The sequence below is a fragment of the Strongylocentrotus purpuratus genome, unplaced genomic scaffold, assembly GCF_000002235.5.
Source record: "Strongylocentrotus purpuratus isolate Spur 01 unplaced genomic scaffold, Spur_5.0 spur5_scaffold_13, whole genome shotgun sequence".
Lineage (NCBI taxonomy): Eukaryota > Metazoa > Echinodermata > Echinoidea > Camarodonta > Strongylocentrotidae > Strongylocentrotus > Strongylocentrotus purpuratus.
In genome coordinates, this window is record NW_022145598.1 from 37,255,301 (window position 1) to 37,270,928 (window position 15,628).

The 15,628-nt window shown below is 36.6% G+C and overlaps 2 protein-coding genes across 4 annotated transcripts; one reads left to right on the forward strand and one right to left on the reverse strand.

The window, feature by feature from the left end:
- Window positions 1-985: 985 nt before the first annotated feature.
- Window positions 986-9,026, reverse strand: LOC577654 (PITH domain-containing protein 1). The gene is made up of 6 exons (XM_776059.5): window positions 8,752-9,026; window positions 7,772-7,815; window positions 6,893-6,970; window positions 4,881-4,985; window positions 4,099-4,207; window positions 986-3,537 (listed from the first exon to the last, which is right to left on the reverse strand). The coding sequence occupies exons 1-6, from the start codon at window positions 8,938-8,940 to the stop codon at window positions 3,436-3,438; spliced, it is 627 nt and encodes a 208-aa protein (XP_781152.1). The 5' UTR covers window positions 8,941-9,026; the 3' UTR covers window positions 986-3,435.
- Window positions 9,027-9,209: 183 nt separating this feature from the next.
- Window positions 9,210-14,949, forward strand: LOC373482 (tektin B1). 3 transcript variants are annotated; one of them, NM_214624.1, is given in 7 exon segments: window positions 10,630-10,808; window positions 10,810-10,823; window positions 10,825-11,070; window positions 11,516-11,730; window positions 12,139-12,361; window positions 12,855-13,078; window positions 13,474-14,943. In NM_214624.1, coding segments are annotated over 7 exon segments (1,203 nt in total). In that variant the 5' UTR covers window positions 10,630-10,732; the 3' UTR covers window positions 13,679-14,943.
- The last annotated feature ends 679 nt before the right edge of the window (window positions 14,950-15,628 follow it).

The following is a 15,628-nucleotide window of genomic DNA, read 5'->3' on the forward strand; positions in this document are numbered from 1 at the left end:
TCAAGCCTAGTTGATGAATAGAAAGATGCTTACCATCAATCTATAATTGACTGCGGACATGAATTTTGTGAATAATTTTTACTTCTTAGCGGCCAATAGAATTTGCCTGTTGATGTCATTTGTTTGTAACCCATAGATACACTCTAAATGTTGCTATAACTATGCAGTGCACCAACACAAATGCATACCGGTATGCAGAATAGAGGTGTTTTTTTTAAACAAATAGCTTAAAGAAAATTCCATTAAGTTGAAGAAAATTTAAGATGTTTCTTTTGGCCCGTTCTCAGCACCAATGGTTATTTTAGCCCATATGAGTTGCATGGTAAACCGTTTCAGAGAACAGGCAGAAAAACATCCTAGCAAAGAGTAGCTTTCTGTCTGGCAGCCCTCTAAGGCCTAAAAAAAAAATGTTTTATTGCCTTTTAGGGGCCAAAACATGGGTCGGTCGGTTGGTCGGAAATCTTCTTCTTTTTTTCCCTCCCTCTTTGGGCTGATATTTCTTAGTTTTAAATGTTTTAATACATATTTTTTTATTTATTAAACTTCTTCTTTTTTTTTTTAATTAAAAAAAAAACTTTTCTAAAAAGCCGACCATAAATTTCAAGATTTTTGGGGTCAGTCGCAAAGGGCAATACAACTTCTTTTTTTGTAGGCCTAATACTACAAGAAGATGCAACATCCTCTGAAAGGGTATGTGCATGGTGGCAATGGAGTACAATAAGTGCCTTTAAAAGTGTTAATTGCAATAGATGTGGTTATTGTTGATCTGATGATGTGGAATTCACGTTGATACATGTATACACATGTAGGATCAACGATAATAATCTACAGTCAAACCTGTCTCAATAGCGGCCACCCAAGGGAAACCCAAAATGTGGTCTCTGTAGACAGGTGGTCACTAAATCAGGTTTGACTGTATCATGATACAGACACATTTTTTCAATAATTTGACCATACAACAAGCAAACACCTTGACACTATGAAATGTAGTTTTATGATGCTTAAAGCAATCATCAATTTATATGTTTTACACAAAAAAAATGGAAGATGCATACACAGAATGAAATACGTACCGTACCATATACACAACTTAACTTTAAAAGTAAAGAACAAAATTATGCGAAACATACACAACTATATTTCTATGTAATATGTAATCTACAAATCAGACTTGATATTCCAAGAAAAGTTATATAATTTATCATCCACTTGGTGTCATTTTGATGATAAACTAATAACACAGACAGATACTGTACAATGTAGCTGTGCTTCATAAATAATGATATTTTACCATTTTCACTTCAAATACATTCTTAGATATATTCCATGACAACATTATAGAGTTCCCTTTCTCAAAATATTTCAGGATACATTTTTCAGTGTGGAATTTTATTTCAAAATAATATTCTTCACTGATTACAGGACTTTATTCATGATTGCCTCAAAGATTTTACTATTAATTCACAGACCCAGAGTCATAACTTATAAATGAGGGCCAAGTTTTTGTTTGCCCTAAAAGACCCATGAAAAAAATCCCTGATAGGGTACAAATCTTATACTGAATAATAACAAAGTCTAATGTGGGTCAGAAAAAAGTAAATAACAAATTATGAAGGGATAGGTATTACCCACAGAGAAAACGATTCCCATAATCCACTTATTTTTCTCAAAACAATTAATTATGAATAGATATTGTTTAGTCTTACCATTTCATGTAATATATGAATGTAAACAAGCCTCACTGAATGTTCCAGAATATTCAACAAATTCACTACTTTAATTCCTCATCCTTTAATCTTATACAGGCATGTCTGACAGATAAATCAAATTCTCGCTATCGCCAATACCCTAAATGCCTGGATGTAAATTGCATGTCCCAATTTCAAATGCACCCTGTAATAGCTTGGTGCCTTAGTTGCTTCCGGTCCATTTCACGCAGCTGTGTACATGTGCGCACCGTCCGGTCCTGGCCGAAGCCGTAGTCACCGAGCTAGCTAGCTACCTTTCACTTTGTCTTCTACTTTTACAAACTGCATTGTCAGTTAAAATATGGTGCGATACTGTGAAAAGTTGCTCAGAAGGCAAGACAAGTATGAAATCACTGCACGATCACGGCTAAGTTCACAGAATTTTTAAAAGAACAATTATAAAATGATGGACAAGCAGTGGTATGCCCTCTATAAGTATTTCTTCTTAAACAATCATGGACTTGTAAAAATTCCAAAGAGGTCAGTATAGCAACCTACAAGAGAGCTTTCGAATACATACTGCACATGCATAATACGTGTAATGCATGGATGTGCGCACCATATGCATGCACCATTTGGGGGTATGGGCAATAGCGAGAATTGCTGTTCAAGTATCACACTAAGAAATAATGCATGGAAAATATCAGACTTTGCTTACTTAATGACACTGCTGTATTTAAAAAAAGATACAATATAAAAGTAACATGATCAAGCAGCAATTAAACTTTCATATAAAAATGGACTGGCAGAAAGTAGTTGAGTGGATCAATGTACACTGAATGATTGTAAGGCTCCTTTCCAAATTTCTATATGAAATTGTATCATGGAAAAGTAGTTTGAGGAAAGAAACAAAGCCATGATTAGGACTTAAAGCACCCACTCATTCATTTGATGCATGAATAATACAATGTGATCAGCAAAGTACCAGGATAAATACAAGTGCATTACCTTCAGTAGTATATATTCAGAGTTGCCTTTACTAAATAGATTTAACTACTTACCGGTAACTTAATTACTGTTTCTCGGGACAACCTGTAATCAAGAAGCTCACTGCGATACATTAATTGATGAAATAAAACTTATACAGGTATTTCTTTTTGACTGAACAAAATTAATTTTGCATTACCTTTCATTCTACAAAGAAGTACTAAATGAAATTGTAATATGGTCATCCTTTGTTCACGATTCTGTTCGAGGGTTCAGACAGTGACACAAAGAGGTAACTCAATATTTTGGCAAAATGAGTATTTGATATCAAAATGTTCAGAAAAATGTGGGCTTTCCAGGAAACATAAAGACTTAACTCCACCCAACACCCCATTGAGGTCAATGGCTAGTGAAACATAGACTTAACTCCTCAAGGCCCAAGTGCTCAGTGACACATAAACCCCTTTTTCTCAAAATAAATTTGAAAACACTCAGTTCTTATCCTTGAACTCGAGGCATCTCAAGAGAGCTAAATGATTCAACTGCTACAAAATAATGAACTACAATGTACATTAACTACATCAAGAGCTATCTTTCTATCTTCTAAGCTATCTACCAAGTTGAGGAGCTGTGGTCAAGAGAGCCAAATCACTGCTACAAAGTAATGAACTAATATTATAATACTTCTCTACATGTACCATGTACATAAAGTACATCAAGAGCTATCTATCTACCGAGTTGAGGAGCTGTGGTCCAGCGGCTATCTGATCTGATGTTGAACATTGTCACGAAGATCAGTTTTATGGTCCTTAGGATTGGCCACGGCTTCATAATTCACCATCAGAATCCCCTGCCTTGGAGCCTGCATAAGAAATACAAGTGGAATGAGAGCAATCATGTAACACGTGCAGATGTACATCCTTAACAAACATTACTTTCAGCAAAGATAACAAGTCAAAACATTTATAGCATATGATTGTCTGTATCATGATCTTATTGTTCAGTGCTCACATTTTAATACTTGTAGTGAGAAAAATTATAACTCCTGCCAACAATTTTGGGAATTCATAAAAGTCATCAAATTTGTTGCAAAGGTCACCTATTCCAAACATGAGGAATTATGGACAAAATAAAAGATAGATGGGAAAGGATACATCAATGAACATGAACACGAATATAAGTAGAATCTATGTAACAGGGAGGAAATAGACCTCTAGAAGATTCACATTATGAAGATGTATCAATGATACATTGCTCATCATTATCCACTGCATAAGATCAATTCTAAAAGTTATACATGTACTTGAAATAAGTTTCCTTCTTCTTCTTATAAAAATTAGCTTTACTCATATAACTGTCCTGCAATGAGAATACTTCATATTTTAACTTTGATTCTAATTATTTATTTTCATCTCAGTCTCACCTCTGTAAACTCTCCTTTCAGTCCAATGTAGTAGATCTTTGATGTCTCGGCTCCAAAGTTTTTTGAGAAGTGAATGGAAAGATGGTTGACATTAAAGAAGCGGGCGGCTCTGTAAATAGAATGGACATGAAACAATAATCAAGACCTACATGAAGTACACTTTAGCTTTTCACCCTGGCCTTGTTTGCTCCATCATGCATCCTTCATGCATGACAAGATTTGGAATGATTTGCCATAACTACCTACCCTCTCCTATTAAAAAACAGGTTCACTAACACCAGCTAAAAAGAAACAGCAATTTTGATTTTTGATTTCTTTAATTCCCATCAAAGTTACATCACTTTGGCAAGTTCTTTTGTATTTATGACCATTTCTACAACTAGGTGTAAGTGCGTGTAAGGCTAATAGATGTTCATGATGCATGTAATAATTGAATATGTGCAGTAAAGTTTAGAAATGCCCAGAGTTAACAATATATGTACAATTGTATATTCAACAGGAATTTAAAACATCATCAAGCACTAGAAACTATGGAATTATTCCAGGGATTAAATTATCTAGCACTTTTACATTATTTGATTATATTAACCCAGTGTGTCCGCACCTTAAACTGTGTTTTCATTTCCATTAAAAAATATTACAATGAAAATTATTTTTGAGGGACTTATTTTATTCATGTTCATGTGCTCTGATGCAACCTTTCCCCTCTATTTTTTATTTTGTTCATAGTTCCTCCTGTTTGGAATAGGTGACCTTTCTTCGCAACAGATTTGATTACTTACTTTGTGGCATAGTCCAGTTCTCCTGTAGAATCTCTGTGCATCTCAATCATTTGATCAGGATCAGACTGAACATCATCAAAGGTCATGTGAGGTCGATTCTTATACCTGATCAATCAGAGAAATCAGATTGGAATTACTGGGAATTCTAAATGAAAATTGTTATCTTATTCATCTTCTTCTTCCTCTTGATTACTTTCAGGTTTGGAGAACTGCAGGGTTGTATCCTTTACAGATTGAGTCAAAAGACAATAAGATATAATAATAGGATTAGGGGTACATAAATGTAGAAAATCACAAGATGTGCTAATTACAGCATATGCACGAGCTGCTTTGTTCACAAAAGATTGATTCAAGTGCATTTTAAGACAGTTAATTTAAGCAAGAAGCAGAACTATGAACCTGACAATTGAGATAAAATGTCCAAGGATACAATCGTCCAAGAATAAAATACAAGGTGTATAGACATATTGAGTGATTTCAAATTTGGTGTTAAGGCCCGGTCACACAGCCCTCCACAGGCGTATCGCAGCCGAATCACGGCCAAAAATTTCTGCCCGTGAAGCAGACGCTGTTGGACGCTTTGAGGTCGCGATAAAGACGCGATACAGCCGTACTTTACCCGTCGTTACACGCGGTAAGAAATTCACACGCGGTTGGCCGCGTGAAAAAGTTTTGGGCTGCCCAAAAATTTAGACCGCGGGTAATCGCGGGCGGTACACGTGGTACACACGCGGTACACACGCGGTAAATACGCGGTACAGACGCGGAACGAACGTGCTAGGACGTGCTACGGCCGCGGTTAAGACGTGGTTACACGCGGAATTGGACGCGAAATTTTAGCGGGTAATCGCGGGTGGAGCACGGTCATAGCACGTTTGTTCCGCGTCTGTACCGCGTTGTTATCACGTGCATTAGCGTGTGTACCGCGTGTAAGCGTGGTAGGCCGCGGTACCGCCGCGCTTCACCCGCGATAAGGACGCGGAACAGTCGCCGGCGTCTGTTCCGCGGGCATACCACGGGTAAACCGCGGGTAAGCCAATTTTGTACATTTTCCACCACGGGCAACCGCGGGCAAAAAAAGAATCGCGAAATTTTACCCGCGATACAGACGCGAAAGGCTGTGTGACCGGGCCTTTAGTGTTAGTGTTAGTGTTAGTGTTTAGAGCAGTCAAGAGCTCTTAAATCGAGCAGAGAATTTGCTGATGAAATTAAGAGCCCGATACCGATATCAAAATCGATAGCTTAACACCAGCCGTGACGTCACCACATACTTGATTTCACGACAATGATTTAAAAATAGTACATCAAAACTACAGATATCATGAAAAGTACAGAATAAATTTACACCTATTTCTCTGGTCTTAGAAAATAACTAATTTTACACGAAAGAATATATTAATTACCTGTTTCACATATTTTTTATTTGATTGTCAGACAATACATTGGCGTCGTTCGTGCGTTGACTGTGTGCGGGTACAACACTAACACCGAACTGGAAATCAACATTTGCTTAATCCCTAGGGGCTAGTGTTAGTGAATAGGACATTTGTACGTAAAATATTAACACCAGCCACAAAGGTCGGTTCAGCAGACGACAATTTTGCAAAATCGATAACACTAGCTACCGGAAGTTGACGGTATTCAGAGGTCAAAGCCTTAACACCAGCTGATTTCCATTTCGGTGTTTAGGCTGGTGTTAGTGTTTATTAAACACTAACACCAGCCTTAAACACCCAACTTGAAATCACTCAATGTACATGCTGTACATGCTGCAAAGAATTTACCATAATACTGCTGTCCAACGTTTTACCTTACTGGACATGGCATGGAATTCTATGGAAGCAACAACCATTCCTTTTTTCAATTTCAAAAATTAATCTGGTATTAGTGATTCAATTTTCATATAAATTCATTTTTGTTTCTCAATTCGAAATGGGCGAGACGGTAACATATGAATATTGGTCATCACAATTTCTCTAACTTGTACAGAAGAATAGAAGAAAAAAACTTACAGTTTCATTTCAGATGGATGACTATCATCTTCTCCTCCGATCACAATTATACCCTTTAACTTCACGTTCCCAGTGAACCTAGAACAGAAATTACACAAATACAAACATCTAATGAACAGCTTCTCCTACAGCCACAATTATATCATTTAGCTTCATTTTATTCAATGAGAATTTATGCAAATGGAGACTTTGTGTAAAATTGCTTCACTCGTGTATAATTGTGGGAAAGCAGTCACCACTTTTTATTATTCAATGAAAAGAAAAATAAACCATATTTTAATATTCACTGTAAATAGAAACAAAAAATTGAATTAAGCAGGGGTAGTTTTCAGAAAACGATGTTAAGTCCAAAGTCCAAAATTGGGTAACAGATTTTTCAGGGGGCAGGACTTAACATATTGTTAAAATAGTTTTGGTATTCTGAAAACTCTTTAAGCCCGCAGATAACATAGAAGTTAACATGGAAATAACATTGGCCTAGAGGACTTTTAAGTTTTGTACACCAGTCTATTTATAGGTGAAATATGCATAAGATATTTTCTTTCTTGTGTTTTTCTAATTTGATTTCAGTGATCATTACACCGATTCTTCAGATGTACAACTTCCAATAGTAAAACAACTAAATAAACTGTTTAAAAAAAAAGGAAAGATATTGCATATAAAATCATGTTGCTCAGTGAACTGAATATGTGCTATAGTTCACATGGAGATTCGTTCACATACATGTAGCCTTACGTGTGATCAAACATGAAACGTGATTGGCTGAGAGTACATTTTAACAGCGATTAATTCTCAATGGAGAATCAATGAAAAATGGGCGTGTCATGGAGGTAACCTAACAAAGGTTAACAGAATACCACCCAAGGTCTCCATACTTACGGAATATTGAATAAAAGTTCTTCATCATCGTCGCTCTCTACAAACTAGAAGTAAAAAGAGGATGAAAGATGAAGATTTAAATACCAAATTAAGAAAATTCAGTAGGCCTACTTACTTACTTACTTTAGTCCATCGATGCTTGTAGGGCAATGCCTGTTCATCGATAATTAGGTTGAAATCATTTCCATCTCTCTTCGAGCGTAAGTCTTATCAAGTAGATCTACTGATTGTTTTTTATACTTTGTATCATAATTGGGGAAAATGTCAGATGACGAAAGGTTTCACAAAAGAAGATAAAATACTTGTCCTGTCATTACCGGTAGTAGCATTTGTTCAAGACCAGTACGACTATTTGTATGAAAGCAGAAAAATAAGATAAATGGAATGGCACAAGTTTGAAATAAATCAGATCAAGAATAAGAAATTATGAATGTTTGAAAATGAGATCACTAAGTCTATGCTAATCTCAAATTGGCAATTCGGTCAGTAGATTGTGACGTTGCCAGAGACAATGTGCAAACATATCATTTATTTCTGTTTTTCTCCTAATTAAGTGCATTCTCCGTTGGAGGCTTTGGGCGCTACTCAAGAGTATGAATTGAATAGCATATTGATGATTATTATATTTATTTATTGTCATCTACAGGTATGTCCTCTAATTTCTAACAAGAAAAGGTAAGACTAGACTCTATAAGTTTTAGCAAATTTGGTCATCATCAATGTGACTAAACTTTGAAGTAAATTTTGAGTGAACTCAGTTGAGTTTTGTACAGTGAGCATGGTGAGTGATATAGATCTATAGAGGTTGTCTAAACATTTTTAATACACAGAAAAAAGTATACTAATGCAGCTATGTGTGAGTCAAACTAGAGTATCCATGTGCATGCTGAGCATCATGACTTGATTGAGCATGCGCATGGATACTCTAGTCTTAATAAATTTGCCTACAGAAAAACAAACGAATGGGGCAACGTTATAACCTTTGAGAAATCGAGACGCTCGTCCCATGGTTTAAAAACCAGTTTTCCAGATCCGTCCGTCACTTCATTCAGACATTCCAGTCTTTCTGTATCAATCTTCGTGTAAAGGGAGAATAATGCACCTCTATCAGGATTATCATGGTCATGATCGTCGTGGCCTCCACATCCGTGACTGTGTCCGTGAGACATTTTGAAAAGTCATAGATGACCTTTGACATGTAAACAAAGACAACTTCCGTGTTATGTCGTATTTTTGTCTAAACGACTGGTACAAATCTACGTATCCTTTGTGGTTGTTATGACTACAGGGTTTCATTAGAGGGCTTTTCATTGGTCGATCGTTTCCCTGCTACCGCACTTTGACCAATGGCTCGTATAGATAGGAAGCTTTCCCCTCCTTTTGTGTTCGTTGCTAAGCAGCTCTCAGCTGTGTACAGAAATATACGGCGAGCGATCGCGAATGGTTTAGAGCTAGTTGGCAAAGCTGTAAAGTGAATGATCACACGCTGTCTACACATTCACCGTCTTGCATGCATGTTGCTTCAGTTTACCAAGACTAAGGGAAGATAAATATAATAGTCTGAAGAGTAAAGATAAACCCAATTGTATCAGAGGAACATATAATCAGGTGAATATTACAGCGATTTCCATTTTTTAAAGAAGATTTTCCCAGGCATTCCATTGATCATGACGTGATTGTTTTAAAATTTGGAACTGGTTTTGAATTTGACTTCTGTTGTGGAGTGAGCAGCTACTTGAGCTAGCTCAGCTGGTGGGCTGAGGCGATATTTATTGGGAGCAATTGAAATTGAATCATGTTGATGCAGAGTTGAACAAGAGAGTGAGGCATAGTATGTTTCTTTAGTCGTAGATCTATATTGAGGGCTGCCGGCTGTCAACTTTGGGAAACTGCTTGGAGGGAGATTTTTAGTTTGGAGAAAAATTTCGCAACGACTCTACCAGCCGCTGAAAAAGCGGAGGGGGGGGGGGAGGTTTTTTCATAAACTGGAAGATTCTACATCATTGGCAGGAGAGTGGGAGAAAGGCGTGGTGGCGGCCGAGTCTCCCGACTCTAGTTTTGGGGTGGCGTGAGACTCCCTCCAAATGCGGGATGGTTGACAGCCCTGGTTGTAATATTTGGTGTGCACTTTTGTGATGCAAGAGCCAAGACAAAGTGGATCTTATTAAAATCATATTGTCAAAATGTTATTGGTTTATTGACTTGACTGCTTCTTGACTAATCTAGAGTCTAGATCGATCTAATGTGGGCTCTAGACTAGTTGTGATACTTTTCGCGATACTTCTTCTACTTCTACGACGATACTCAGCAGGATCCATAAGTCAGGATGTAGTGCTGAGGAATAAACTATCTAGTTCTTGGTCTAGATGCTGAGTGGAAGCGCTCCCTTGAAGCCCTCCAGTGAAGAAGCGTCAAGGGTGATCTTCGAAAGTGCATTCCACGCAGTTACTGTTCGAGGGAAAAATGAGTTCTGGTACTTGGTAGAGTTGGGTACTTGGTACTTGGTATTTGGTAGGATTCCTCCAAAAGACGCCGTAAAGGTGTTTAAACTGGAGGTGCGGGATGGGATAGCCAGCAACTTCTTTGAGTGATCATGGGTGCTGTGTAATGGTGTGCATTGATGGCTACTTTGTTGATAGTCAATGACTAGACTCTAGATCTAACTCAGTATAGCTAAACTAGACTTTCTAGGCCTAACTGTTGTTAATGGGTTGTGCATGTCTGGACACTTGACAAAAATGACACCTTGTCTTTTGCCTTCAGACTTATGAAAATTATATGTCAAATATCACTTACATAACAATTGTAATATTTTAATCATTCTTTGTCTCTCTTTCATCTTTGCTAGATCAGAGAACTCAAGAAAAGTCATCATGTCGATCAAGACAGATATCGCCAGCAAACCAGTCACCCATTTCGCCCCATCAGACTGGCACACAAACAGCCACCTCCTTTCTACAAATGCTGAGAAACTCCGTGATAATTCCCACTCCACCCGCCAAGAATCTAGCCAGCTTCGTAACGAAACCTACAACCGCACATCATGGGGTATCCATGACAACACAACTCGTCTATCAAACAGGATTGATGACATTGAGACGTGGCGTGAAACTCTGGAGAAGACCCTTGCAGACGTCGATGAGGAGATTAGGAAGCTGGAAGAAGACAAGGACCTGGCAGAGAGGGCGCTAGAGGCTAAAGCTCTTCCTCTTGATGTAGCATCAGAATGCAAGACCCTACGTGATGGCAGGCGGGATATCGATGTGGTAGATGACCTAGCAAACTCAGAAGTCGGCAAGGTAGGTGTTCAACAGACTAGATTAGCAATTTCTTTAGGTGTAAAATTTGTAGTATTGAGACAAAATCAATTATTAAAGACGGGAGACAAAATCACATAGACTAATCTTGAACTAGATTCAACTAGATTCAACCACAATTTCGTAACAAAAAAAATCAATACAGTCTTTAATTAACAGTGTTGAGATGTATGAAATTGATCTTTACTATTAGATACCATTTTAGTTGAATTCGAGTTGAATTAATACCTTTATGCATGGATCTCCTATTTGTTTTCCTATCATAAAGAGATTGACATACCCTAAACCTACTGCTCTGTGTAATCCTCGCAATCATGATTCTGTCCAAAACTACTAAGCCTAAAATTTTATCTCAAATTTGGTTTTTCCTTTGATTGAGTATCCATGGAGACTAAAGATGTGTTTTGTTTCTTGTTGTTGTTTCCAGGAAATTGATGTGATAGAAGGTATCAAGGATGCGTTGCAAGCCAAGGTGAGCTCTGCCTTTGAGCAGCTGTGTCTCCTCCAGGAAGCTCGTCAGCAGCTTCATGCTGATCTCAGGGATAAGACTGAAGCTAAGAAGATTGATACCTACTGTCATGATCTCACTATTAGCTCTCCTGATATCTGCTATCAACCAAACTCTACCAGGACACCTAAAGGGTAAGTTCTTTCATAACGAATGGTTATCACCATCTCTGTTCTTTATGCATACAATTAAGCTATTCATATCAACACTTTGATTGTATTTCTCTTCTATTTGTAATTTTGTACATAAACTCATGTATTCTGAAAAATGCACAGAGAATGAACAGCAGAAACTTAAACCAGAACTTTATATGATTTTAAACATTATTAAACATATTCAACTTTATTCCCCCTTAAATTCTTTGCTGACAGTGTCAGTGCCAATCTTTTGTTTCATATTTTTTCATAGTCTGTGATTTGATGTTCTCTGTCTTCTTAATTACACAGGGTGTTTCTTGATCATATTCTCCTTTTGCAGCACACATAATTTAGCTCTGTAAGAATACATTTTGATGATATCTTTTCATTTGTCCATTCTTATAGGAGTACCACACCCCAGACATGGGAAGACTTCTCTCGTTACAACAAGGATCGAGCCGATGCTGAGATGCGCTCTTCACAGCGTCTTAGAGAGGCGATCCACAGCACAGTAGCTCAGACTGATAACGACCTGGAAGCTCAACGTCAAGCTACTGAGTTTGCTCTCCGTAAGAGAATCCATGAGATGAAGAGAGCTAAGGATGAAGATGAATGGCAGAAGAAGAATGTAAGTTCACTCTCAAAATCTTTATCTGTCCTATTTTAATGTCCAATATACATTACGTAAACATGTACATTTCAACAGTTTGGAGCCAGAGGCTTGTTAACTTAATCATTGTAAAATTAATCATCGAGTTAAAGTCCTTCTGGCTCCAAATTAACGATTTTAAACCAACACACAAGTGCACTTACCCAAGGCATAGAATAGTTTATGTATGTGTAGTAGCAATCTACACTTTCTATAAACCAATTCATTAAATTGTAGATATTCAGACAGTCCAAATAGTTGCATAAATCTTATATGTTTTCAGGGTTTTTCATGTCCTACCCCTTTTTCTTAATTCTAGTTTTTTTTATTGCAAAGAGCTTGAACTTGTGCAAGAGTTTCCAAACTAAGAGAGAGAAAGAGAGAGAGAGAGTAGCTTCACTGTGTCTAGATGTATCTAGATGTAAAGAATGATGATTTCTAATTGATATTGTTTATCATTCCTTCACCTCAGACTGAAGAGGAGATTGCAAAGCAGGAGCGTAACATTCGTGAGCTGGAGCAGGCTATCAAGGACAAGGAGAACCCTCTCAAGCTAGCCATGACCAGACTTGAGAACCGCACCTACAGACCTAACGTTGAGCTGTGCAGGGATAATGCTCAGTATGGACTCGTCAATGAGGTGCATGAGATCCAAGATAGCATCAAAGCTCTGGAGAAGAAACTCCAAGATGCACAGTAAGTTTTTTTTCTTCTTCAATGTTTTGGACCCTCCGACAGGCCATTTTATTGAAAATAAATCTCTGAATAACATATTATTAGTTTATTCATGGAATAGACATTGAATAGAAATGAATTGAGGGAAGAGGGTGAAGCTGATATGGAGGTGATGATCATCAGAGATGAGATCTGTAAGATTATGTTCAGCACTGTCTGAAGAATACATTAAGAATTTCCAAATATCCAGTAGAAATATCTTGTGAATGTCTTGAAAAGTTTTGACATCTTTGTCTTGACTGGAAAGCCCATTAAAGAAGGTAAAAAACTCATTGGATGTAATGTTGATGTCCCAAGTTATCTCAGGTTAATATGCTTGAAATGCTAATGATCGAGTCTCGTTTATTTTGTTACAGCAATGCTCGTGATGCGTGTGAGAAGCAGCTGTACCGTATCAACAAAGACCTGGAACTGAAGAACAATTCTCTGGATCTAGACAACAAGTGCATGCAGGTCAGAGAGAAGCTGACCACTGGACCGGTCACTCAGACCATGAACAACCTCTCTACCTTCAAGACTGATAGAGAGCTCTACACAGCACAGAGGAGTCTACTTGCTTGAGCAGCTAGTGCATTCCAATTAAAGAGACTTTATAGATCTAGGATCAAGCATAGCAACTAAGAAGAGCTGCATTAGTTGTTTCATAATGCTGATCGATCCACAGCTGAGATACCCATAGACTGATCTTGTCAGGACTCTCAGTAAATTGATCACTAGATAGATGGCATTCATATATACCTTGAACTGTTTACTCCACTTTAGGGTGATTGTGAATAAGTTTTTAAAGCTCACAATCATGTTACATGTAAATCATTATCAATATCAAAGTGGTATATTTACTACACTACATGAAACATTGTGCCATCCAGATAAATTGTGACATTTATTTATCAATCTTCTGTTTAACAAGTGAAAGATATTTTTGAAAGAATTTTCTTATACTCCAATCAAGAATACCATTATCCTAATTCATTTGATGTGTCTCTCCCAGCAAGAATAAATTGATCAGTTCTTATATCCCGATAAATGAGTCTCATAATAAAGCAACAATTGTTAACCTGTACGTGTATTTGAATAAAGATTTAAAATTTCTTTGCCATTCATTGTAGATCATAGAAAAATATCATGTATTCTATCGTCCGTCCATTAGGTTTATTGCAATATTGCTACAAAGAAAAATTGTAGATATTTTAATCAATAGTGTTATGAAATGTATATTCTATAGAAATCTTGGGTTGTATTCTAAAAACTATGATAGTGAGAGGTTTTTTATTTGTCATATCTAACCTGAATTAAGACATCAGTGCCACATCATAGATCTGGATGCTGTCTGCAAACATTTCAATTTAGTATGACAAATTAATAACTCTCGCTATTAAAGTGAAAGATAAATTAGTTTGCCAGAATACCACCTCAGACTCTGAAATCAAACTTCATGGCTCAAATTCACAAAGGAGGTTTAGATCTGACCCATGGTTTAAGCCATATCAGTTAAATAACCCATGGTTTAAAATTAGCACAGATTAAGCATACCTTGCCTCGTACGCGTCTAATAGACCATGGGTTATGTAAATGAGGGTTTAAACCATGGGTTAAATGTTAACCTCCTTTGTGCATTTGGGCCTATCTGTTTATAGTCGGGAGGGTGTTGAGTCACAAGAGTTATATTTGCTCTTCTGGCTCACCATAGATCATTTCTTACAAGATAATAATTTGACATTTTTGTATATATTTGTGAATTTCTTGATGATTTGATATGTATTCTATGGTATAACTATTTTCATGTATAAATATATTGCACTACACAAATAAACTTGTTTAAATGGAATAAATACTGTGTATTACTTGACATTTCTTTCAATTTGTATCAACTTAAGAAGTATAAACTCTCCACTACTTAAATTTACTTCAGAACTAAATGCAAATTATAAGCTCTAAGCTAAATAGTTGGGATACATGACTTCTTGATTTCCTTTGATAGCTTTTACATTTGCAAAGTTGATTCAAGACAGGCGAGTTAAGAAATATTTTTTTTTTTTTTTTTTTTTTTTTTTTGGGGGGGGGGTATTTCATTCCAAAACTATATCACCTTAAAATTTAAAAAAATTGTTTAAATTTATGAACAATGATAAGATAAGATAGGTCAAAGTGTTTATTCTATGCAATATTAATTTGTTGATTACCACTCTTTTCACAACCATAAAAGATAATTAGTTTTCAGGATATACTATTTAGATCTTATCTGCCCCTTTTAAGGACTCTCACTCATTTTTGAAAGAGTATACCTAATATGTACAATCCTCAAAACATAACTAATAATTACCCACTTTGTTGATTTACTACAATTCACCATTGAAACTGCGTGCAACAAAAATCTCCCAGCAAAAAATACAAGATGATGCGTTTCCTTTAATTTATAGCCTTTTATTAAAGTACAAAATATACACAATATAAATAGACATATCCTGTGCAAAATTTGGATAAAAGAAAGCACTATGAATAATAAGATGA